The sequence below is a fragment of the Sphaerodactylus townsendi genome, linkage group LG07 (genome assembly GCF_021028975.2).
Source record: "Sphaerodactylus townsendi isolate TG3544 linkage group LG07, MPM_Stown_v2.3, whole genome shotgun sequence".
NCBI lineage: Eukaryota > Metazoa > Chordata > Lepidosauria > Squamata > Sphaerodactylidae > Sphaerodactylus > Sphaerodactylus townsendi.
The window spans coordinates 20,268,287-20,293,150 of NC_059431.1; the positions used below are offsets into that span (position 1 = coordinate 20,268,287).

At 46.3% G+C, this 24,864-nt stretch overlaps 1 protein-coding gene across 1 annotated transcript in view; it reads right to left on the bottom strand.

Annotated features, from left to right (window-relative positions):
- Positions 1 to 451: 451 nt before the first annotated feature.
- The window catches only part of ADAMTS12 (ADAM metallopeptidase with thrombospondin type 1 motif 12), a 208,668-nt gene continuing 184,255 nt past the window's right edge, over positions 452 to 24,864 (bottom strand). Inside the window, exons 18-24 of the mRNA XM_048504340.1 lie at positions 19,036 to 19,246; positions 15,414 to 16,475; positions 7,264 to 7,416; positions 5,445 to 5,480; positions 5,300 to 5,410; positions 3,348 to 3,501; positions 452 to 1,478 (exon numbers count right to left, since the gene is read on the bottom strand). Of these exons, the coding sequence (XP_048360297.1) occupies positions 1,312 to 1,478; positions 3,348 to 3,501; positions 5,300 to 5,410; positions 5,445 to 5,480; positions 7,264 to 7,416; positions 15,414 to 16,475; positions 19,036 to 19,246 (1,894 nt within the window). The 3' untranslated portion in view covers positions 452 to 1,311. The remainder of the gene's footprint in view (positions 1,479 to 3,347; positions 3,502 to 5,299; positions 5,411 to 5,444; positions 5,481 to 7,263; positions 7,417 to 15,413; positions 16,476 to 19,035; positions 19,247 to 24,864) is intronic.

A 24,864-nucleotide genomic window follows, 5' to 3' on the forward strand; every position in this document is an offset into this window, starting at 1 on the left:
GACAGAATGAAGAGGGTGTCATGCCCGTAGAGATTGTCTCTGAAGAAGAAGAGTTTGGATTTATATCCCCCCTTTCTCTCCTGCAGGAGACTCAAAGGGGCTTACAATCTCCTTGCCCTTCCCCCCTCACAACAAACACCCTGTGAGGTGGGTGGGGCTGAGAGAGCTCCGAGAAGCTGTGACTAGCCCAAGGTCACCCAGCTGGTGTGTGTGGGAGTGTACAGGCTAATCTGAATTCCCCAGATAAGCCTCCACAGCTCAGGCGGCAGAGCGGGGAATCAAACCCGGTTCCTCCAGATTAGATACACGAGCTCTTAACCTCCTACGCCACTGCTGCCCAGCCCCGCCCCAAGCCTCAGTGCTTATAAAAGCAGATCTCAGAGATCAGGGATGGCAGTAGCTTCTGGCCTCCCTGGAGGGGAGGGCAGAATGGACTGCTGGCTGCTGGCTGGGAGCTGAGGGAGGAGGAGGTAGCAACTGCGGATCTCAAGACTGCCCATGTCGATAGCTGACATGGAGTGCAGGAGTGAAGTGCCCAAAGACAACGAGGCAGCAGGACTTCCTGCTGCCTTGCCATCTTCCTGGTCACATGGGGGGGGGCACCACGTGACCTGGTTAGTGGCGCCCATGGACAGAGGGTACCCCTCATCCCTAGGCAAATACACCACTGGTCTCAGGTGCCTATAGAAGCCTGAAGGCAGCAATATCCCAGATGTATAAGATATTAGAGACCCAAAGCATTTTGAGTTACCAAGTTCCAAAAGATTGCAAGAAATCAGAGTCCAGATAGAGGACACCAGGAGAACTCAGAAGAGGCACAAGCAGAGCAGACTTTCTTAGAAGCGATCAAGAAAGAATGGGTGCCTGCAAGCTCTTCAAGTGGTTTCAATCTCCAATTGTTTCCAGGATCACATATTTCTTGTTAGTCAGACTTCATGGGAGGAGTTAGAGTCCTAAATTTTCAATACAATTAAACTCCCCTTTTTTTAACTGATGCTGATTGGCCTATGGGTCTTACAGTCTGTCCTGGCTAAGCACAAGGCTCCTGTTATTAGTTTGCCTGGGGAACAGAACAAGTGGGCAGGAAAAAGGTGAGGAGCAGACAGATATAGGAAAGGTAAAAAAGAGTATCAAACAAAAAATACAAAATTTTAAGTCAGCTCTATGTTGCAAATATAGATTAACGGTAGGGATGTATTCTGGCCTTCGAAAGGCTGACGGCCAGTTCATGAGGGTTCCACAGACCAGAAAGCTGCAGTATTCTTTAGTTTTGAAATCTGATTTAGCAACCCTAGTTCTCAACGTCATGGTTTAAGGTGCAAGCGACTCTGAGCTCCGAGGTCCCTCTTTGCCAACAGCCCAGGATCTCTGGCAAGTGGCACAGCACTGGTTTTTGACAGACAGTGTGGAACATTTGCCGAGATCCCTCAATCTCTCGCAGAAAGTCAACGATAGTTTGTCTTTACTGCAAGGGAAACCTGTAACGAGAAAAGGTGCATGTGAGTGCATTGGGCCCGCACGCAGAACAGAAGTTAGTAATAGCTGATGCCTAACGACATGGCACAAGAGAGTAGAATATCAGAGAGATGGAAGGAAGTCAGATGAAGCAACACATCGGTTTAGCGACTGACCCAAATGAGGACTATGAGAATTCTCTGTTTCCATACCAGTGCAGAAAAGACATCTGGCATACGGTAGAGTAGAGAGTGCTGCATCCTGCAACTTTCTGTGTTTATGTTAAACAGAAAGCAAGTTGCTAGTTCTTATGAATGCAAACTTAGGCATGACCACTGCTCTTTCACTTTGGAGGAGATTCCAGAAGCTGTGGGGAGTATGTGAGGAGGTTTCAGTGTCCCTCTGCTCCTTGCCTGCTTTCAAATGCCTGAAACTGGTTATATTTTGTCTTCCTTCCTGTTCCTTCCATTATACAAATTTGTCCTCATAGAGCTCTAGTCATGTGTAAAAGTGGTGGCTTAAATCTTCCCGAAGTTTTCCATGGATGGATGGAAGGACTTCTGTTCATGGAGCATGACTTTCTCACCTTCCCCCTCCTGTGGTAACCCAAAATAAACCCTCAGAATCCTGTTCTTAGGAGACAGGTGACCTCTCCAAAATCCGTCCACCCGCAGAAAAAGCTAAGTCTAAATAGATCTATATACTAAGGGGGCCAGAATGTGGATGGGAGACATGCATTCAAGCACATGAGAATATTGTGTACAGTTCTGGCCATCACAATTCAAGAAGGATATTGACAAGCTGGAACGGATCCAGAGGAGGGCAGCCAAAATGGCAAAAGGTCTGGAATCCACGCCCTACGAGGAGAGACTTAGGGAGCTGGGTGTGTTTAGTTTGGTGAAGAGAAGGTTAAGAGGTGACATGATAGCCATGCTTAGATATTTGAAGGGATGTCAAGTTGGTGAGGAAGCAAGCTTGTTTTCTGCTGCTCCAGAGACTAGGACCAGAATTAATGGGTTCAAGGTGAAGGAAAAGAGATTCCACCTAAACATCAGGAAAAACTTCCTGACAGTAAGGGCTGTTGGACAATGGAATGTGGTAGAGTCTCCTTCTTTGGAGGATTTTAAAGAGAGGCTGGGTGGCCATCTGACAGGAGTGCTTTGATTGTGTGTTCCTGCATTGCAGGAGATTAGACTTGATGACCCTTGGGGTCTCTTCCAACTCTATGACTCACATATCCTGGTGAAAGCAACATGCAGTGAATATATACATTCTGCTCGCATGGAATCTATGCCTGCAGTTCCTGGTCCAGGAAGACCAATTTGTGAAGAAAAGCTTCTTTCTGTGCATGGATCAGAGCAGTTTTCTAGATCATTTGAAATGCCCCAATAGTTTGTGTCATGGGCTTAGTGAGGCTGAAAGCATTTTCATTTCACGACAGTTTCATTCAAGTTTCCATGTTTTCTGAAATGGATGTGATGTGTACCTTGCTACTGTTAAAGTGGTGTTGACACATAGATCTTAAGGTTGTTGATCTTCTCCTTAAAACAACATCAGAGCAATCCCAATGAAACAATTTGTGGTGCTAGATTCTGAAAATGGGACAGTGAAATTAAACTCACCTGTATTTGTAATGGGTTTTCCGGGCTGCATGGCCATGGTCTGGTAGATCTTGTTCCTGACATTTCGTCTGCATCTGTGGATGGAATCTTCAGAGGTGTATCACAGAGAGAAGTCTGTTACACATTGTGTCTAGTCACAGTGTACTAGATACAGTGTGTAACGAGCAGACGAAAAGTCAGGAACAAGATCTACCAGACCACAGCCACACAGCCTGGAAAACCCACCATAACCAGTTGAATCCGGCCGTGAAAGCCTTCAACAAAACTCACCTGTAGTTTCCAAGCACTCTTCCAGGTTGCACTTCTGGGAATCTGGAGGCTTGGAGTGATGTTCACACATGCTCCTGTCCACACGTGTGTCGTGTTCCACACTGACGCACTGCACTGCTCTCTGCTGAACGCCTCCTCCACATGAAGCTGAGCACTGCAAGAGATGCGATCAATTTACCTGAAAACGTTTCCATCAGCAACGTGCACGTGAATTTTAAGGCAATGTGATATCTGTGATGGGTAGTCAGAGAAAGGGTCCAACTAACTCAGTTTCCTGGGTTACCAGAAGCAGTCAAGAGAAATGCCTCGGGAGGCTCAGTTTTGCTTAGTTTATTGGATTTTTTTTTACTGCTATCCCCGGCTATGCAGGCTCAGAGTGGCGTACATCATTTTGAAAACAATAAAAGATTAATACAAAAATTTAACAGCAATAATACAATAAAATCGCCTAATAGTCTAATGACAGTCACGGCATCCAATTTACCCAGCGAGGATGGGAAAAGGGAGGGTGGGGAAGAGAGCGGGAAGGGAGGAGAAAGGAGATGGACAGATTACTATTGCAGCCCTTGGCCACAGGCCTCAAGGGACAGCTTGGTTTTGCAGGCCATTTACAACTGCAACAAATTTTGCAAGGTCCTGGTCTCATTAGCAGAGTGTTCCACTAGGCTGGGATCAGAACCGAAAAGGCTCTGGGTCTGGTTGAAGACTGTTACATAGCCTTTGGGCCAGGGACCACCAGTAAGGGGCATGAATCGCCAGCAAGACATGATTGTTACATTCATTATCTGCTGTTAATCCACAGTTCCTGGTAGTTAGAGTATCCTGGACTATGGTGCTGCCTGTAACCTCTGAACCAGTGGCTAAAAGCAGAGCAGGAACTGGTCAACAGGAACTTCATGTCCTCTACAATCTCCAAAATGATCGAGGGAAGGCAGGCTATCTATATTTTACCCCCAGCAAGCTGGGTACTCATTTTACCAACCTCAGAAGGATGGAAGGCTGAGTCAATATTGAGCCGGCCTGGTGTAGGGGTTAAGAGCAGGTGGATTCTAATCTGGAGAACTGGGTTTGATTCCCCACTTCTCCACCTGAGTGGCAGAGGCTTATCTGGTGAACCAGTTGTATTTCCACACTCCTACATTCCTGCTGGGTGACCTTGGGCTAGTCACAGTTGGTTCAGAACCTTCTCAGTCCCACCTACCTCACAAGGTGTCTGTTGTGGGAAGAGGAAGGGAAAGGAGTTTGCCAGCCACCTTGAGTCTCCTTACAGGAGAGAAAGGTGGGATATAAATCCAAACACTTCTTCTTCTTCTACCTGATGCTGACTTCTGTCAAGATCAAATTCAGGTTGTGAGAAGGTTTTGACTGCAGTACTTACCAGACTGAGCCATGGGGATTGTTTTAAAGAAAAACAGATCTGAATCAAAGAGGCATAGTTATTGTGCTTTCAGATGTACTCTTTTGAAAACTCTTTCTTCCAGTCCGAACGAACCAGCTCTAAAACCTGTTTTGTATGTTGGGACCCAGTCCAAGAAGACATGAAATAAAGAAGACTGGATTGTTACCGGTATGTGTGGAAAGCCGTTCCCGATCAGTATTAGTTACAGTGAACTCCGATATGGGTTCAAGGGAACATCGTTCAAACTGAAGGGTCTATTGTGCCAATAACAAAGTAACGGCACCATTCAAAACCCACTTCGCTTTGCTTTGCTTGGCAAGATGGCTTAATTTTTAAAATATGGGAACTGTAACAGCAGGCAGTGACTGGTAGACCTGAGCTGAGCTCATGAGAAACCTTCCGGCATCCCAAAGAGGAAGCGCCGAGTCCGATTAAACAGCCGTGTTCCTCTTTTCCAGGTTAAATGCACATAAACCATTGTGATGCATAATGACTCTGCCTGTAATGGACATTTAATTGCTCTGCCTAATAGCCTGCCTTGCAGGCACCATACCTCATTCCAGGCAGCTTGGCGCCACCGTCCAGAACAGGGCTCGTGTTGCAGGCTAGTGTTCAGCCAGTGGCTTGCGTCCTTTAACCCTAGCAATAAAATGACCTCAGGACTCTGTTGTCACCGGACCTCTATGCAATAAGCCCGCCCGGGTCTTGAAGCCACCTCCACAGCTAGAGGAGCACTGCGTAAGGAACAGAGAGGCGCACTTAGATGTGCCATCGCTAGCTGCAGTGGCGATTCTAAAGGGAGATCTCGATCACACGGTCCCTGTCACCAATCCCAGGAGGCTGCCAGCTGAGCATAAAGACTTAGTGTAAGCAGGGGGGATTCTCAAGGCAGCTCTTGATGGCCTGTTTCGTGCCATTTCAGTGAAAGGTCTTCTACCCCTTCCAGATTTTGTTGGGCCCTGGGGCCCTCTCCTCCCCACCTTTGCCCACCAGCGTGGCGTAGTGGTTAAGAGCGGGTGGATTCTAAATCTGGAGAACCGGGTTTGATTCCCCACTTCTCCCACTACCTGTGAGTGGCAGAGAAACTTATCCTGGACAAGACCAGATGTGTTTCCGCACTCCTACATTCCTGCTGGGTGACCCTGGGCTAGTCACAGTTCTCTCGGAACTCTCTCAGCCCCACCTACCTTACCAGGTGTCTGTTGTGGGGAGAGAAAGGGAAAGGACCTTGTAAGCCACCTTGAGTCTCCTTTCAGGAGAGAAAGGTGGGGTATAAATCCAAACTCCTCTTCCTCCTCCTCCTCCTCCTCCTCCTCCTCCTCCTCCTCTTCTTCTTCTTCTTCTCCTTCTCCTTCTCCTTCTCCTTCTCCTCCTCCTTCTCCTTCTCCTCCTCCTCCTCCTCCTCCTTCACTGTGTCTTCCACTTGCATCTCCCAACCGCCCTGCATGCATTCCCTTCTCTCCCTGCTCACCCATGCATCCTTTCCCCATCCACTTGTTCATTTTATAGTCCTCCTTGTCCTCATACCCCCATGGCCTGACTGTACTGGACGGTATGTAACCCTGGGAGCATGGCCATTGGGAGCATTACTGCCATTTACTTTCTGCCCACCCTGGGCAGCATAAGCGGATGGAAGTGTGGGTGGTGGGAGGCTGACGAACAAGGAAAGGTGGCCTTGGCACATGCTGCATCCCAGCGAATGCCCATTCTTAAAAGAGAAGAGGCACTTTCTTCATAGAATCATAGATACCCCATCCAGTCCAACCCCCTGCAATTCAGGAACACACAATCAAAGCACTCCTGACAGATGGCCACCCAGACTCTCTTTAAAAACCTCCAAAGAAGGAGACTACTACTACTACTACTACTACTACTTCTTCGGCAACTTTACTGGCTTCCAGTTGTTTTCCAGATCAGGACCAAGGTATTGGTATTGACCTTTATGGTCTGGGAGCTTTGGGCCTGCCTTTTCCGGGACTGCTGTGTAAGAAAGTATAAGAAAAGTCTATGAGACAGTGTCAAAAATATTATTACACCTTGTCTGGAAGCCCCCTAGATTTTGAGGCCCTAGGCTACCTGTTTCCCGAATATAAGACATCCCCTGAAAATAAGACGTAGTAGAGGTTTTGCTAAAGTGTGAAATGTAAGGCATCCCCCGAAAGTAAGACGTAGCAAAGTTTTTGTTTGGAAGCATGCCCGGCCCCAGACAGAAACGACAGAAAAATAAAGACATCCCTGAAAAATAAGACCACAACAAAGCAGGAATGTTTAGGGAGCAAAATTAATATAAGACACTGTATCTTATTTTAGGAAGCTTACCACAGTATAGAATGAGCGGTCAGTGTGTGTGTGTGTGGGGGGGCATTTCTTTTTTGCAGTTCCTCATCACCCCTCATGACCACCCCTGCCTGCAGTTCTCTGGATTAAGGCCACAGAATTATATGTCTTGAGATCTCTTTTGGTACCTAAAAAGTAAGTTAGAAGGGTAGTAAATAAAACATAGGCGAGGGGTATTACTTTGCTCCATTCTCCAGCTTTCCACTGGGCACAGGGCGGGAGGTAGCATCGTCGGGCCGGATCGGGTTTCGTAACATGTTGGCAGTCGGATTCATTCTTGGTGCTGCACTCCACAGCCCTCCAAAAAGCCCCCACTCCACATGTGGTGGAACACTGCAAATAGAACACAACAAGCCTTCAGCTTCACAACTTGCAATCGCACTGCTGTGGTGGCCTCTGGAGAAGACGTTAGATCCTCATTTGCAGCCCATGGGGGCGGGGGGGGGAGGGTGTGAGAGGGAGAGAGAACAAATGGAATCAGAAGCTAATTTGTGCTGTCTTTCGTCAGAGGCATCATATTTAATGCAGGCGAGAAATTAACAGAAAATGATGGCCTGTCAGATCGGGGCAGAGGCTGCAACATCTGCAGCATCGCAAGTGTGAGATCGCAGTCTTTGCTGAGCTTGATGATCTTTTTGAAGGGCAGTTTTTCCTCTAGGCCCAATTCTGCCTCAGCTGTTCCGTCTTCTGAATCCTGACAGCTCAGGAACGAGGGTGTCAAATATGCACATCGCTCCTCTCGTGGCACTAAGTACTCTTTCAAATCTGACAGCTCTTTTATGTAACTTGCGATTATTCTAATCTACTTCCCCCTTTCTGTTCTCACACTGCAAATGGGTACAGAGATGAGAACTATTTTCCCATAGAGTTTCAGGGTGACTTCAAAGGGAAAGAACGCCCCCCTAGGACACCTTTGCAAGGGGAACGAACACCCTCTCTGGATCACGAGATGTTTGTCTCTGGGCTTCTAGACACAGTGAAATACAATTTTAACATATAAGTTGCCAACTCTGGGATGAGAATTTTCTGGAGATTTGGGGGTGGAACAGGGGCATATCTGCCTGGGGACATGGGGTCACCCATGTCCCCAGGAACAACTAATTTGGTCACGTGGGGGGGATGCAAAATCAGCCCCCCCATGTGACCAGATGCCTTCCCCCTCATCTGACTTCGGCCTCCCTTGACCCTTCCCACATCGTCGAAGAGGATGACGTGGGCGGGGTCGAGGGAGCCCGAAGTCAGACGAAGCTCCTCTGCAGGCAGGCAGGCAGGCAGGCCTCCCCGGGCTCTGTGGGGGGGGGAGCAGGGCTCTGCGGGTGGGGCTATGCAGGGGAACTCTGCAATGCACGGGGGCAGGACTCCGCAACCTGCAAGGGGGTAGGGGGGCACCCGGAGGAGGTTTTGTCTCTGGGTGCCATTTCTCCCCTATAAGCCTCTGGGGTGAAGCCTTGGGACCGGCAGAGTGTCAGCAGCAGAGGGATCTCAGTGAGGCATAATGCCATAGAGGTCACCCTCCAAAACCGTCATTTTCTCCTTGAGCTTTCTAGTCTGGTGTTAATTCTGGGAGATCTTCAGGTGACACAAGGAGGCTACCTTTACCTTTTTGCCTTTTCAGGTCAGCAGGAGGTCAGCCCGGCAACAGTTGCTGTGACACTAAAGACTTACACCAGCTGGCAGGCGTGCAGTTTAACAGATCGGGATTTGGCAGCACAAAGGAAGATTAGGAAAGTGTGAAGCGAGGGGCAGGTGATGTAGAAGGCTTTTCTGTTCCAGTTTGGAAAACATTCATGTACATTCATACAAACAGAGAAATTCAGGTTATGGTGAGTCTGTCAAAATCCCCCAGATAGTTCACATGAGAACACCCCCCCCCCCCATTATATCGGGCAAAATGATTTAAACAACCTGAGCATGGGTAGAGAAAGGACCTGTACTTTTTCACATTCACATGATGGGTGAAGAACCTTAAAAATGCAGTGCAATGACTTTAAAAAGTACGGCATCTGATACAGCATGGTGCTGACACCAGCCCCCCCCCCCCCCCCAGTGTGACAGAGAAGCAACTTGACCCACTCCATATTCAGGCACAAGTCACATATTATTAGCAAAGGGTCAAGAGAAGGGTCTGAGTCTCCCATACAGTTATTTTTGAAATAGAAATAAAATCACTAGAACAAGTTCAACATCTGTAATGATAGATTATGGAATTTGAGAGCAGGTGGTTAATCTGCCAGACTTGAATTATCAATTAATGTTTTTGTGTCATTAGTTATTTGGGACAGAGGTCATCTGGAGGGCAGAGTTCCTTTTCCTGAGAAATTTCACCAGTTTTCTAAATGCTTTGGACTTCCCTGGTAAACCCTGGTATATTTGGCCAGATCAGTGGCTCACCTCTCTATTTTAAAAAAAAAAAGTTCTGTAAACTTGGGCTCATTCCGCACATGCAGAATAACGCACTTTCAAACTGCTTTCAGTGCTCTTTGAAGCTGTGCGGAATGGCAAAATCCACTTGCAAACAGTTGTGAAAGTGGTTTGAAAACACATTATTTTGCGTGTGCAGGAGGGGCCTTGGTAACAACTCTAATTGTAAATCAGACTGAAGTGCTTTAAAATAACTTGATCAAACTACATATGAAGCTGTCTCATATGGACTCGGGGGCCTCCAAGATGGCACCTGTGGAAACCCTGCTGTCTACTGACACTTTTCCTGATGCCCATCAAATGTTTTTAGAAAGCAGGTGGGGCCAGGTGGGGCTTTTGCCCAGCAAGGCTGCTAATCAGTCACTGGAGATGTGATCAGCTGTGCCAATATTTAAAAACAGTGCTTTGGCAGCAGCTGCCGGCACTGCACATAAATCTTCAAGGTGTTTCTGAAGGTAAGCGACAGCAGCCATTCTGTGGCTGGCTCCGCCTCCTGTGGCAGCCATTTTGTAGCAGCACCATGCTATGTCAGAATCCCAAAAGTGCCCGTGGGCTCAAAAGGGTTGGGGGTCAGTGCTCTAATTTATGCATCTCAGCATTACCTAGGTCCAGTGGTGGGATTCAAATAATATAACAACAGGTTCTGGTGGTGGAATTCAAATAATTTAACAACTGGTTGTTTACAAGCACCATTTAAACTGCTTGTGCCAAAGTGGTGCGAACCGGCTGAATCCCATCACTGCCTAGGTCGCCTTTCAGAGGTGCCTCCCAGGCTCAGGTAGAGAGAAGTCTTTTCCGACACTGGCTATCAAAGATCCTTTGAGTGGAGATGCTGGAGACTGAGGCTGGGACCAAGACTGGGTCCAAGAGTTTGCTGCCCCAGGCAAGGTTTACTCCTTGCTTTCTCTTGCGCACATAGAGTCCCTGCGGCAAGACTATAGGGGCTTAGCTGGGTCACTCTAGCAGTGGTGTGGGGTTAAGAGGTGCTGCCCATTACGTTCTGCACCACTCATGGTAGGGTGCAACAAGTCAAGCCCCACTGGTGGCACCTGAGTCTTTATTGTGACATCACAAATGTTTGGTGGCTGTGGCAGAGATCTGGGTATTTGCAACGTAACGTGAGTTCTGTCACAGCCCCTCCGGGATGCTGTTTATCATAAATGTTCTAAATTGGCTTAAATGCTAAACATTTGGCTTAATAGGGACTGTGGAACTGGCTGCCTCTCGTATCACTCAAAACAGGGAATTCTTAAGCGATAAGGGACAGCTGTTCAGAGCTATTCCATTATACTGTAATCTCGGTGGCAATCTTATTCATCGGCTTGACAATTTTATGATGAACTGCACACAGGGGCAACATCAATTCCTTGCGCAACTGTGCTCACAAGCTGTTGAGAATTTCTTGATAGCACCGCAGCAATTTGTAATGTGCTAGTTAATAAGCAATTCTTGACAACTGCCCAGAAAGCGCCAACAAAATGCTTACAGAAAATGTTTCCATTTGGGAATTGGTTTGTAAAATTGAAGAAGGATGTTTGGTTTTGGGCAGCGTTTTAAAGCACCTTAACATGGCCATGATTTCTTTCCTTTTTTGTTACTAGGGATGCAGTTATCAGTTTGGATGAGAGCTGAGAAAAAAACTATGACAATCCCCTCTATGATTTTTTTTTTTTAGTAATGCTGGGGGGGATCCTTTTTGATGATTTTTAGCACTCCTTGCGAAAATATCCATATTCATTTAGATCTCCCTCAACTGATCTCATTTCCCCTCAGCAATCCCTCAAGTAACACTATGATGCCAATTTGCTCACCACAAGACGTATGATTATTATTCACTTCTTGGAAATTTATATCCCACTTTTTCCAAATTGTATAAAGCAGCTTACAAAAACAAATAAAGAAAAATCTTTTGAGAATTAAAGCTGCTGAGCAATGGATCGCTCCTGCCTTGAACTCCCCCTCCCGGCATCTTACTGTGGTCTCCCCACCACTGTTGGTGGTTGGGGGACTCCCACAGACAAAAAAGGCTATGGGGGTCAGGAGGATGCAGTGGGGAGGGGAATCTGACGAGACTGTTTCTGCTCCATCATCTGCCTGAAGAACATAATTCAAACATGCCCCATAAAACAGCATAAGTTGAAGTAGACACAAGGAAATATAAAGCAGCAAATTAAAACTGGACTTTAAAGGCAGTGAAGCAAGAAATAGCAGCAGAGGACAGTAGGACAGTAATAGGCTTGGTCAATACCCTAGAAATTCGGTAAAATTCGGATTCAGATTTATTTGGGCATAAAATTATCAGTATTCCCGAATAAGACAAATAACATATTCGGATATACCTGAAAATTCAGGTCAGTCTGATTTTTCTTGGGTATTTTTGGTGTTTTTCACATTTTGGCCTGTAGGGGGAGCATTTCTAAAGCTAGCAACACCAAACTCTCAGGGTATCATCCGGAGACTCTCCTGATGTTGTCAACCAAGGCTGGTGAAGTTTGGTTCAGGGAGGTCCAAAGTTATGGACCCCCAAAGTGGGTGCCCCATCCCCAATTGTTTCCAATGGGAGCTAACAGGAGATGGGGGCTACTGTATCTTGCTGAAGTCCCTCTCCTCCTCAAAGCTGCCTTCTGCAGAATGTAACCCCAAACCTCCAGGAATTTCCCAACCCGGAGTTGGCAACCTTTATGATGCTGCCCCACAGGATCACAATCAGGTCAGCAGAGGCATAATAAGCTCAACTAAAAGTAGAATTAAACAAAACAAAACAAAAGTGCCTGAGAACAGGTGGACTCTAATCTGGAGAACTGGGTTTCATTCCCCACTCCTACAAATGAAGCCTGCTGCGTGACCTTGGGTCACTCACAGTTCTGTCCAAACTTCCTCAGCTCCACCTACCTCACAAGGTGCCTGTTGTGGAAGAGGAAGGGAAGGAGTTTGTAAGTTGCTTTGAGTCTCCTTACAGAAGAGAAAGAGGGGAGAATTAATCCAAACTCTTCTTCTGCACTGTTCTTCTTCACCTAGCGGCTATATGCAACTAATAAAGGTACTAGGCAAGTGTCACAGAGGAAACTGTATTCCACAGATGTGGGGCCACCATTGAGAAGACCTTATTCACCACCTTCTTCTCTTTGGTGGTGGTGATGCTCGGGGGGGGGGGTATTCACAGAAGGGTTACTGAAGGAGATCTGAACAAACGGAAGATTCATATGGGAGATTCTAGTTTTCAAATTATCTGGCTCCAGACTGTACTTAAAAATGAAAAACTAATACTGGTCATCATGTAGCTCAGTCTGATCTTACTACATAAGAACATAAGAACTAGCCTGCTGGATCAGACCAGAGTCCATCTAGTCCAGCACTCTGCTACTCGCAGTGGCCCACCAGGTGCCTTTGGGAGCTTACGTGCAGGATGTGAAAGCAATGGCCTTCTGCTGCTGCTGCTCCTGAGCACCTGGATGCTGCTGGGCATTTTGCAATCTCTCCAAATCAAGGAGGATCCAAAGATTGGTAGCCATAGATCGACTTCTCCTCCATAAATCTGTCCAAGCCCTTTTTAAAGCTATCCAAGTTAGTGGCCATCACCACCTCCTGTGGCAGCATATTCCAAACACCAATCACATGTTGTGTGAAGGAGTGTTTCCTTTTATTAGTCCTAATTCTTCCCCCCAGCATTTTCAATGTATGCCCCCTGGTTCTAGTATTGTGAGAAAGAGAGAAAAATTTCTCTCTGTCAACATTTTCTACCCATGTACATGGCATTTTATAGACTTCAATCATATCCCCCCTCAGGCGTCTCCTCTCCCAAACTAAAGAGAGTCCCAAAGCGGCTGCAGCCTCTCCTCATAAGGGAAGGTGCTCCAGTCCCTCAATCATCCTGTTTATAGCTCTTCTCTGCACTTTTTCTACTATCTCTTGATTATCAGCTTTTTTGAGATGTGGCGACCAGAACTAGAACACCCAATTACTTTCCAAAGTGCAGATGCTTTTACCATGGCTTCTATATAAAGGGCATGAGCAATCCCTTGCAGTTTTTATTTATCCCAACTCCTTTCCTAATTATCCCCAGCATAGAGTTTGCCTTTTTCACAGCTGCCATGCATTGAGTTGACATTCCCATGGAACTATCAACTAAGATGCCCAAATCCCTTTCCTGGTCTGTGACAGATAGCACCGACCCTTGTAGCTTGTATGTGAAGTTTGGATTTTTTGCCCCTATGTGCATCACTTTGCATTTTGCTACATTGAACTGCATTTGCCATTTCTTAGCCCAATCACCTAATTTATCAAGGTCCGCTTGGAGCTCTTCGCAATCCTTTGTGGTTCTCACCACCCTACATAATTTGGTACTACAGACCAGAAAATAGCTACATTTTGCTTCCATCTCTATAAAAGAGGGTAAATATGATAGCAAGTTGCTTTTGTGGTTCTCTTTTCGATAACTGAGGCCATTTTCTATGTTCGCACAGCACTCTCTGTTGAGAAACACCATCTTGTAAGAAATGTCTGGCTGTTTACAAAATATGATAAACCTAAAATCTTTTAACTCTCCTAATTGCTTCTTTGTTTACACAGTTACATCCCACATTTGAACTTCTTGGAAGTGTTAGTAAAATCAAAGCAGAGAAATTTATTATTATGTCTAGAGGATTTCATTGCCCAGTATAAAACCCTGAGTGTAGGGGGAGGGACGTGATGGGGAAAGGGGCCTGCCATCTTGTCATGGATCACCTGCCCACCCACGCTGGGTTGAGGGGGGAAGAGTTAGGGAGAGGGCAGGGGCCCAGCATCTGGTCATGGCCCACCCACCGAACCTGGGAGATGGGGTGGGCCTCCATCATCTGGTTGTGGACCACTCACTCGGGGGGAAGGGAGGGAGGGGACAGGCCTCTCATCTTGTCATGGTCCACTCTCCCTGACCTCCCTCCCTTCCCCTTCCCCCAGGTGGGTGGCTCATGACCAGATGCCGTGTCTGTACAGCTCCCTGAGGCCATGTGGCTGGTTTGCTTTTAGACATTTGATTTGGACAGGGTGTGGGAGACTAGGAGTTTTTCGGTGCATAGTTCTAGTTCCATAATCTAGTATTGGGGTCTTGATACATTTAGTAATACATTTTTTTCTAATCTGGGTATTTCATCTGCTGTCCAATTTGAGCCTTTTAAATGTTACCTGCTGATGCTTTTTGTTTTTAAATATTCAATGCTGCTGCGTTACATTATATGGTTACTGATTCTTTTTGTCTTTGTTTGCTGGCTTAGAATCATAGAATCATAGAGTTGGAAGGTACCCCAAGGGCCATCAAGTCCAACCTCCTGCCATGCAGGACACACAACAGATGGCCATCCAGCCTCTCTTTAAAAACCTCTAAAGAAGGAGACTCCACCACACTCCTAGGTAGTTCGTTGAACTGTTGAACAGCCCTTACTGTCAGGAAGTTTTTCCTGATGTTTAGGTGGAATCTCTTTTTCTTCACCTTGAACCCATTAATCCTGGTCCTAGTCTCTGGAGCAGCAGAAAACAAGCTTGCTCCCTCACCAACATGACATCCCTTCAAATATCTATACATGGCTATCATGTCACCTCTTAACCTTCTCTTCACCAAACTAACCATACCCAGTTCCCTAAGTCTCTCCTCGTAGGGCATAGATTCCAGACCTTTTACCATTTTGGTAGCCCTCCTCTGGTTCCGTTCCAGTTTGTCAGTATCCTTCTTGAATTGTGGTGCCCAGAACTGTACACAATGTTCCAGATGAGGTCTAACCAATGCTGAATACAGAGGTACAATTACATCCCTCGATCTAGACACTATACTCCTATTGATACAGCAGAGAATCGCATTGGCTTTCTTGGCAGCCACTTGAGAACGAACAAGGCAGCATATAGATCTCTTAACAGAAAAAAAGCCCAACACTTACTTCAGTCCAATTCCCCACCATCCAATAAGCATCAGGATCCAATTTCATGGGCTCTTCTGGAGAGTCAGAGACATCCAGCAACCTTTCCTTGGAAGTTTCATTCTTGACCCCCAACAATGGACTTTCTGTGGCTTGAGTCAGTGTTTCATTGGCTCCAGGTGGCTTCAATTCTGTTCTGTTTGAAGAGCCGCCTTCTGATGTTTCATTTGACTGTAGTGGTTGTATCATAACAGGACCTGCTGTTGAAGGTGTGCTTATTTGCGCATGGAACTCTTGGAGACCTACTGTGGTCAAAAAGTTACTTTCTGCTGATAAGGGGTTAATGGAAACCTGCGTAGATATATTATGATAGTAGACTGTTGTCGAGATTTCTGAGGTCCTGCTGGCCAAAGTAGGGGGCTCGCTTGTCAAAAGTTTACTTTGGGGATTGCCTATTGCTCTTCCATCAGTCTTATCAGATCCTGTATTAGATACTTCTGTTAAATAATTATAGCTTGGTGTTACAGTCGAAGGCACCGGGCTAACAGTAAACAAAGCCCAGTTTATGATGCCAACGTCTGAGGAGTTCAATGGACCCATGGATTCATTCTCTAGATTTTTAAACTTTGGAACACTTGAATGATTTAAGACAGGCCAAGGAGTGCTATTTTGCCGTTGACTGCTACCACTAAATAAAAAAGAATAATTATTGGGAACAGTGGAATTACTTTGCAAAATTTTTGCTTTTGAGTCCTCATCCTGAGAAAAGTTTGTATGGCTCAGGGATGTGGGCACCAAAGTAACATAACTGGGCTCAGGAACTGTTGGCGCCATGCCTCTTGGGCTGGGTTTCGGGATGGGTAACTTGTCCATGGGGCCTCTTCTGGGATTTGCTCCCGTTCGGATGATCTTTCCACCAGGCACTCTGTAATGGGGTTTCTGTAGTCTTCTAATGGACAAGCACTGCTGTAGCCCACACAGAGCTTTAGAGTGGGGCTTCTTTGAAATGTTGCACGGTTCCCCATTGTTTTTTGTACAAGTCACACTACGGGTACGTATGCCTCCTCCACAAGTCACCGTACACTGCAAAACAAACAAACCGTCTTACACACAGCACGCCCGGTTTCTTTTTGCCTACTCAAGTAAAAAAATACCTTGCTTGCATATATTTATAAAAAAATGCTGGTATTTTTAATTGATAGAAAACTTTAATGAGAAACACAAGTGTCGGTTTTAGCTAGCAGCCATTGCACTTGGAGTGAAGCAAACGGATGGTCTTCCTGCATGTCCCATAGAAAGAGAAGCAACTGTTTTTCTCTGTCACCCCCGGTTAAACAACTAGCCATTTCAGTATCATAGACATCCATTCTGAGGTGAGTTTAGAACGGTTGTGAACTTTTAAAGGCATTACTGTTAGAGTTCATAGTTCTAACTGCACCAGTGTTTTGAGCAGAAGCAATCCAAACCAGAAAAGAAATCCTATTGATTCCTGATGTCTAGGGCTGCAGATCTAGCTTTCTCCTCCACTACCAGCAATACTAAACAACTGTATTTTGTCTTGTAGCCTATAAGAAGTTGCAACAATGTCACTATGGGCCAGTGTTTCCCAACCTTTTCGAGGTCAGGGTACCCTTGACCTCACTCTTCATATCTCACGGTACCCCTGCCGCCATCCTCCATCTTCCCCTCCCATTGCCCCTGCTTGCCACACCCCCCACCTTCCCCTCCCAGGGTGAAGGGAAGCACTGGGGTGGTGGTGGCTGCTGACCTTGCGGCAGGCCCTGCCCCATGGGCCAGCTCCATGTCCTTGCTGGCGCCGGAGGGAGACACCACAAAAATGAGGGGGGGCGGTAGTGTTGCCGCGGTACCCCTGGGATATGCTCATGGCACCCCAGGGTACCATGGTACCCGGGTTGAGAATGGCTGCTATGGGCACTTCCACACAGGCAGAATAATGCACTTTCAATCCACATTCAATGCACTTTGCAGCTTTATTTTACTGTGCGAAATAGCAAAATCCACTTGCAAACAATTGTGAAAGTGGATTGAAAGTGCATTATTCTGCATGTGCAAAAGTGGGCAGCCGGCAGGCCCTTCTTCCCTCCCCTCTGGGGAGAAGAGACTGCCGTCCCCGCACTGAGGCCAGGGGTGGGGCTTGAGAGGTGGGGAAGAAGAGACTGCCGGTTGGGAGCCCAGCCAGGCAGAGCAGGGGGCGAAGCTTTGGACATGTAATGGGGCAGGGGGTTGAGCCCATAACACCCCCCCCCCCCTTACCTACATCCTTGGCAGGGGTCTTTTTACTCCACTGTAGCCCCATGGCATTTTAGCAGACATAAACTATTTATTTATTTGATTTTTACCCTGCCCTTTCCCGACTAATTGGAGTCAGAGCAGCTTCCAATAAAATTGACAAATAAAACACACACATAACATGAAGCTAATAAAATTCAATAGCATCTCAAACAACAAGGGGAAAGGATATGAAGGGAAAGGATCGAATAAGAAGAAAACTTAGAGCAGCGATACAACAACAATAAAAGAGGAACAGAAGCAGAGGAGGAGGATATCACCACAGACCCAGAACTGCTTCACAGGAAATTGAAATGTGGCTCTGTTGAGAATAGAGTCATTAATACAGATGTAATATAGTATGTCAAAAACATTACCCATAATTAAACCACCATACAATCTAATTACCGCTAAGCATCACATTTTTATTCGTACATAAATCAGAATGGAACAGGGAACAAACAGGGCAGTTTGGGGGAAATTGTATCTGTTGGCTGATGCCAAAGGAGGCCGAGCTTTTTTTCTCCTGTCCCCTCTTCTGTTTTAGAATTGGGTTTGCGTGAGCTGAGAAGCAGATGGCAGGAATAAAAACCACACAACACAGCCAACTCTTCCTCAGCCAAATCATAATCCTAAGTAACATTTATGAGCCACATCAGAAATCAGTTTTTATAGATTACTGTTAAGAGTCCCAGAGAATGTTCCGAAGGCAAATAATACTACTGATGAAGCGAAACATGGGGCGATTCTGCACTTGCATTATCGACCTAAGTTCGAGCTGCGTTTGACCTAAGTGCTCCGCACAACCACTGGGATTGACGTGGTTTTGTACCAGCTTCGCCCCGTGTAACGGTCAAATTTCCGACTCCAGTTGGGAACTACTACTTTTTCAGGGAACCACGCTCGAACTCAGCTCGATTCCAGTAAAGTGCAGAATCTCTGGTGCCAGGAGTCCCCCATTCAGCCAATCACAGCTGAGTGTTTCGGGCATGTGTACAGCTGGCCAATCAAAAAATGCCACCTTCGTCCCTCCATTCCTGTGGCAGTTTTTTAAATAACGTCTGTGGGGATAGACGGAACATGGCCGTAGAACAGTAGCCAATCGGAACGGAGCGGCGAAGAGGCACAGGATGATTCCGCCCCCCGAGCTGGGATCAAGCTGGTTGCAGTGGGGAACAACAATGGCTTCGACCTAGGTTAGTACCCTTCTCAGGGAACTGGGTCAAACCTATTTTACTCGTGTGCGGAATCGCCCATGGAGAACTTCTGTATGAAGATTGGGAACCACGTGTAGGCTGCCCTGAGCTATACGGAAGAAAGGAAAGATAAAAATGTGACCTGGTTGTGAACCGACCTCAGTCCAGTTGCTTACTGTCCAATCAGATGGGCACAGGACATCTCTGTTGCATGAAAGGTGCGTCTTTGGCTTGAGAAGATGATGGCAGTCCTCTGCAGGCAACGCCTGCTCATCAAGCCCCACTGTCTGGATGCAGAGGACCGTTCTCTTCTTCTCCCCCATTGGGCCGCAGGTGGTTGAACACTTCTGCCATTCTCCAGCCCACCACCTATAATGCCAGCCAAAATAACATCAAAATGGCGTTGCATGTTTCACCACAGCAGGACTGCCGTACTTCACCCCCGCCCCAGACTTTGGGAATGTGTTCCCTGTGTCCATATGATCCATGGCCATTTGTGAATTCCACATTGAGAAGTCAACTCAAGTTAGGACTGGGACCATGGTACCTGAGGAGAAGGGGTTTCAGCTTTCCCCTTGTGCTGTTTCCCCAACCTGCAATGGCCTGATATTTTCCCAATTGGGGGTTCAGGTGTATTGTTGGGTACATGAAGGTTATCCCTGTGGGGCAAACACTGCTCTCAAGAAGAAGAAGAAGAAGAAGAAGAAGAAGAAGAAGAAGAAGAAGAAGAAGAAGAAGAAGAAGAAGAAGAAGAAGAAGAAGAAGAAGAAGAAGAAGAAGAAGAAGAAGAAGAAGAAGAAGAAGAAGAAGAAGAAGAAGAGGGGGAGGGGGAGGGGGAGGGGGAGGAGTTTGGATTTATATCCCCCTTTCTCTCCTGCAGGAGACTCAAAGGGGCTTACAACCTCCTTGCCCTTCCCCCCTCACAACAAACACCCTGTGAGGTGGGTGGGGCTGAGAGAGCTCCGAGAAGCTGTGACTAGCTCAAGGTCACCCAAATGGCGTGTGGGGGAGTGTACAGGCTAATCTGAATTCCCCAGATAAGCCTCCACAGCTCAGGCGGCAGAGCTGGGAATCAAACCCAGTTCCTCCAGATTAGATACAAGAGCTCTTAACCTCCTACGCCACTGCTGCCATTTCAGGTTTCACGAAGGAAGGCATAGGCACCCTTTCCACTTATGCCACAGTACCAACCCAAATCGGACTCATGCACTCCAAGTAAATCATTTCCCAGAACAGAATTCCAGGTGCGTGTCTTACTGCATGAACCCAGGAAGGAGCCAGGAAAAACAGAACATCTAATTAGGCCCTGAGCTATGTAAAACTTCATGTAAGTACACTCATGACAACTCAACAAAACAGGATACTTTGGCAATTTATGCATGCAGTACTTATCCCATGGCTGTTTGCTCTGTTGTGGGTTTCCCCGCATTTTTGCTGTTGTTGTTTACACAGTTGTGAAGTGTCCCTAGCTGAGCCAAGCTGCCATTTTGCCTGCCCCCTGCTTCCTTGACCATTCTGTGCAAACTCCATCTGGGGAGGTTGTCTGCTGCCTTGTGTATGTGTGTGTGTACGTGCTGCCTTTGGTCTAGCATTAATTCACTAGACTATGTAAGTGTTATGTCAATTTTAAGGGTTTATTACACCAGCAACAGACTCTCAGCTTGAATTGTTTTTTAGTTTTTTTTAAAAAAGCTTCTTTGATCCTTCTGAAATGGTGACTTGAAGAGCAGGATAAACTCCTGTTGTCTGGGCAGGGAAAGTCAGGGAGGAATGAGAAAACTTGAAGAAGCGAAATGCATTCTGAGTCCCTTCGCTTTCCCTGTGAAGAGAGAGGAAAAGTCACACTTTCAGAGCTTTCAGAAACCATGGAGATTTTCTGATTTGAGAGCGCAGCAAGTTCTGTAGAAGGAGAAATGTGTGTGTAATCAGGAATCAAACCTGAAGGGAATATAGGCTCATTGTGAAGGAGACCACAAGTGTGTAAATGGCCCTTATTACTATCATTATACAGCACTGGTCGAATCCCCACTACCGTCTTAGCCAGGTTTCAGAACACAAATGACCTCAAACCTGGTTAGTTTGTGTTCCGAAACCTGGCTAAGACGGTAGTGGGGATTTGACCACTTTTAATTTGCAAACTGCTTACCATATTTCATTGCGTTCACCTGCTCAACTAACTGCTGGAGGCAGGTCAAATCTATTACACAGGCAGAGGAATAAGGCTGAGATATTGTAACTTGTCAAGGGTCCTGCAAGAGAGTTCATGAAAGCAGTATGGACCTGATGAAAATACATCTGGATCACCCTACGTTGGCACACAGTGGTTCCTTGACCATACAGTTTTGCCCAATGTGCATATGAATTATCAGGTTTTTACATACATATGAAAACAAAAATCTAACATAAACTCGACTCCTTTTTGGGAAGCTGTTACATCCACAGCCTCACATTGCCCAGATACTAAGGTTGCCAACACTGGGCTGGAAATTTCCTGAGTTTAGAGGCAAAGCCTGGGCAAGGCAGAATTATAGGGAAGGGAAAGAGCTCAGCAGAGATGAGATGCCACAGAGTCCCCCTTAGAAGGTGCCATTTTCTCCAGAGGAATTGATCTCTGTAAACTGGAGCTTGGTTGCTTGTAATTCCAGCAGAACTTTGGGACCCACTCGGAGCTGGCAACTCTTAATTGAAGGACAGAAGATTTCAGTGTAGTATGGGTTCACCCTATGAAAAAGCTGCCAATGGAGGGACTGAAGCATGGATAATCTGCAGGTCTCCCTGAGCTGCTGGCCTCATTCCAAGGATATCAGTAAAGGGCCACACTCCCAAACAACTCCCAACCTCAGCCTTCTCATTCTCAGCTCAGCACCTGACCATGTTGGGACCCCCTGGCCCTGGGGGAGCTGCACACAAGGTCAGCAGGAGACAGCACTGCTGTGAATGAAAGGCCCTCATTTTCAGTGAGGTGGGAGAGCAGATACTCTCCCCCCATTCCATATACACAAGGGCTCAGGGTCAACCCAAAGGTTTTGGGCTCCTTAGGCCAGCTGTGTCAGACACTGTCCTTTCAGGTCCAGGGCCAGGGGTATAGTGGAGCTGCCCACTTTTAGTGTCCCCAGGCAATTGCCCAGGACTGTTTAGTGGGCTGGAGACCTCTAAAGGACTGACTAAGATTCAACAGTAGTGGGGAGAGACAGCTTTACACCCATTTATGCATGTGTTGTCTCTTTTGCTTTGAGTTTTCATTCCCTTCTGGTTTGAGTCTTGGTTATGAATGTTTCCCGTCTTCAGCACTTGCTCCACTGCCAGATCAGAGAATCCCCACTGTTTCCAAAAGCACTTTAAATGTGACTTTTTCTCTCCCTTTTGCAGGGAAAGCAAAGGAGATCACCACGAGTTTAGCATTCCTCAGGTTTTTTCACTCTTTCCCACCTCCCTCAAAGCAGATCAGAGTAGTTCCTCCCACTCTCCAGGACATCATTTCATGACAATTAGTAAGGCTTTAATTTTCTTTTTAAAGTTGAGGACTATTGCTAGGTGGTAGACACAGTGAAACTGACAAAACTGGTGAAATTGACAAGCAAGTCTAGCAAAATAATGCTAGCAGAAAGACCAAAAAAGGCGCAGGTAACCTCCCTAATTGGAGGTTGCTCGGAAATAACTTGGAGGAGGCTGTGTGTGTGTGTGGGGGGGGGGGGGCAAAATGGTGATCGGCCGAGATACAGACCCTTCAGGAAATGTAAACAAAAGATGTGGGAAAGTCCCACTCCAAAGCACAGATTACTTGTCAGTCCCACCGTAAGTAGTTTGTACACAAGCAGTTGACATGTGCTGAAGTTGACACTGGTACTGAAAAAGGTTACAGTTGTATATTTAATAGAAATTTGTATATCTTATATCTGTATATTTGGTGAAGTGGAATGAAGGATTAGAGCACCTTCCTTATGGGGAGAGGCTGCAGCGTTTGGGGCTCTTTAGTTTGGAGTGGAGATGTCTGAGGGGGGATATAATTGAAGTGTATAAAATTATGCATGGGGTAGAGAAAATGTTGACAGAGAGAAATTTTTCTCTCTTTCTCACAATACTAGAACCAGGGGGCATTCATTGAAAATGCTGGGGGGAAGAATTAGGACTAATAAAAGGAAACACTTCTTCACACAACGTGTGATTGGTGTTTGGAATGTGCTGCCACAGGAGGTGGTGATGGCCACTAACCTGGATAGCTTTAAAAAGGGCTTGGACAGATCTATGGTTACCAATCTTGATCCTCCTCGATCTGAAATGCAAATGCCTTAGCAGACCAGGTGCTCAGGAGCAGCAGCAGCAGCTTTCACATCCTGCACGTGAGCTCCCAAAGGCACCTGGTGGGCCACTGCGAGTAGCAGAGTGCTGGACTAGATGGACTCTGGTCTGATCCAGCAGGCTAGTTCTTATGTTCTTATGAAGGACATGCAGAAGTCAGGTGCCTCTTTAGGCTGATGGCAATTATGAACGAAGCTCTGCAGGGCACAGAACAACACCACGTATTTTTATATATTGAGACTGATACATTGATGGGAAGGTAGCAGTGATTCTACAGAATTGTTGTAGAACAAGTTTTTTTATTTTCATGAATAGGCAGTCGTCGTCTCCCAACACACCTGATTTGATTGTAATATAAAAGCATACAACTACCATATCTTATTCGTATGCCTAAATAAAAAGAAGAAATCCCCCCCCCAATGAAAAAACTCAATTCAACCTTTCAAAACTTTTATATTAAAGTGGGCCGCCCCTCTGGGGTAAAAGATTCAGTTCTGAATGATAGTTCTTTGCGCGCTAGTTTAATTACTGTAGTTTACCCCTTTGACATTTTCTAAGAAGTCTGCATAATCCTACTCCATATATTAACTCTGAGATGGTAAGCCCTTTAATCTACACTGACGGAGAGTCTGCCTCTGGTAATTACCTACCCAAGGGGCATTGTTAGATCGCTGAAAAACAGAGATTGTACTGCCTGTGGTTCCACATCTTAATATTTTGTCTGTTCCCCCAACAGCAAATAGACCCACTCACGGGAAATTATATAACATATTGATCTCCCCCATACAAAGCATTGCTAAATATCAACGCACAGCCAAGGGGGCAGATGCCACTTCACAATAAATTGATAAACAAAGAGCACGTCATTTGGGATTATGTTTTCTGCCCAGCAAACTCGGGTCAATTCTTTCCCCTTATCTTTTCACGCTTTGCTTGCAACACAGGCAGAGCTGTTAGAAACCCTTGTCAGCCTCCTCGGAACAATCCACCAGATGCCATGATACACAAGCTCCACTGATCTAAAGTGGTACCTTTGGTGGTGCAGTGGTTAAGAGCAGGTGCATTCTAATCTGGAGGAACCGGGTTTGATTCCCTGCTCTGCCGCTTGAGCTGTGGAGGCTTATCTGGGGAATTCAGATTAGCCTCTGCACTTCCACACATGCCAGCTGGGTGACCTTGGGCTAGTCACAGCTTCTCGGAGCTCTTTCAGCCCCACCCACCTCACAGGGTGTTTGTTGTGAGGGGGGAAGGGCAAGGAGATTGTAAGTCCCTTTGAGTCTCCTACAGGAGTGAAATCCAAACTCTTCTTCTTCTTTTACTAGAATAGATGGAGGATAGATATTTGAGTAGCCTAATTACTATATTATGGGTGGGGTTTTATTTAAAAAATATTGCTTAAAAATCATTTTCAAAAAAATGTCAGACATTACTAGTTTGCAGTTTTTTTATTCAGTTGCTGGACCCCACACATGTAAAATTAATAATTAATTGCTAAAGAACAGCCCTGATCTTGTCAAAGATAAGCAGGGTCAACTCTGGAGAATATTTGGATGGGGGACTTCCAAGGAATTCTAAGGTCACGACATGGAGGCAGGCAGTGGCAAAACACTTCTGATTGTCTCTTGCCTTGGAAATCTCACAAGGGGTCACCATAAGTCAGATGCAACTTATAATAGTACCCCCTCCCA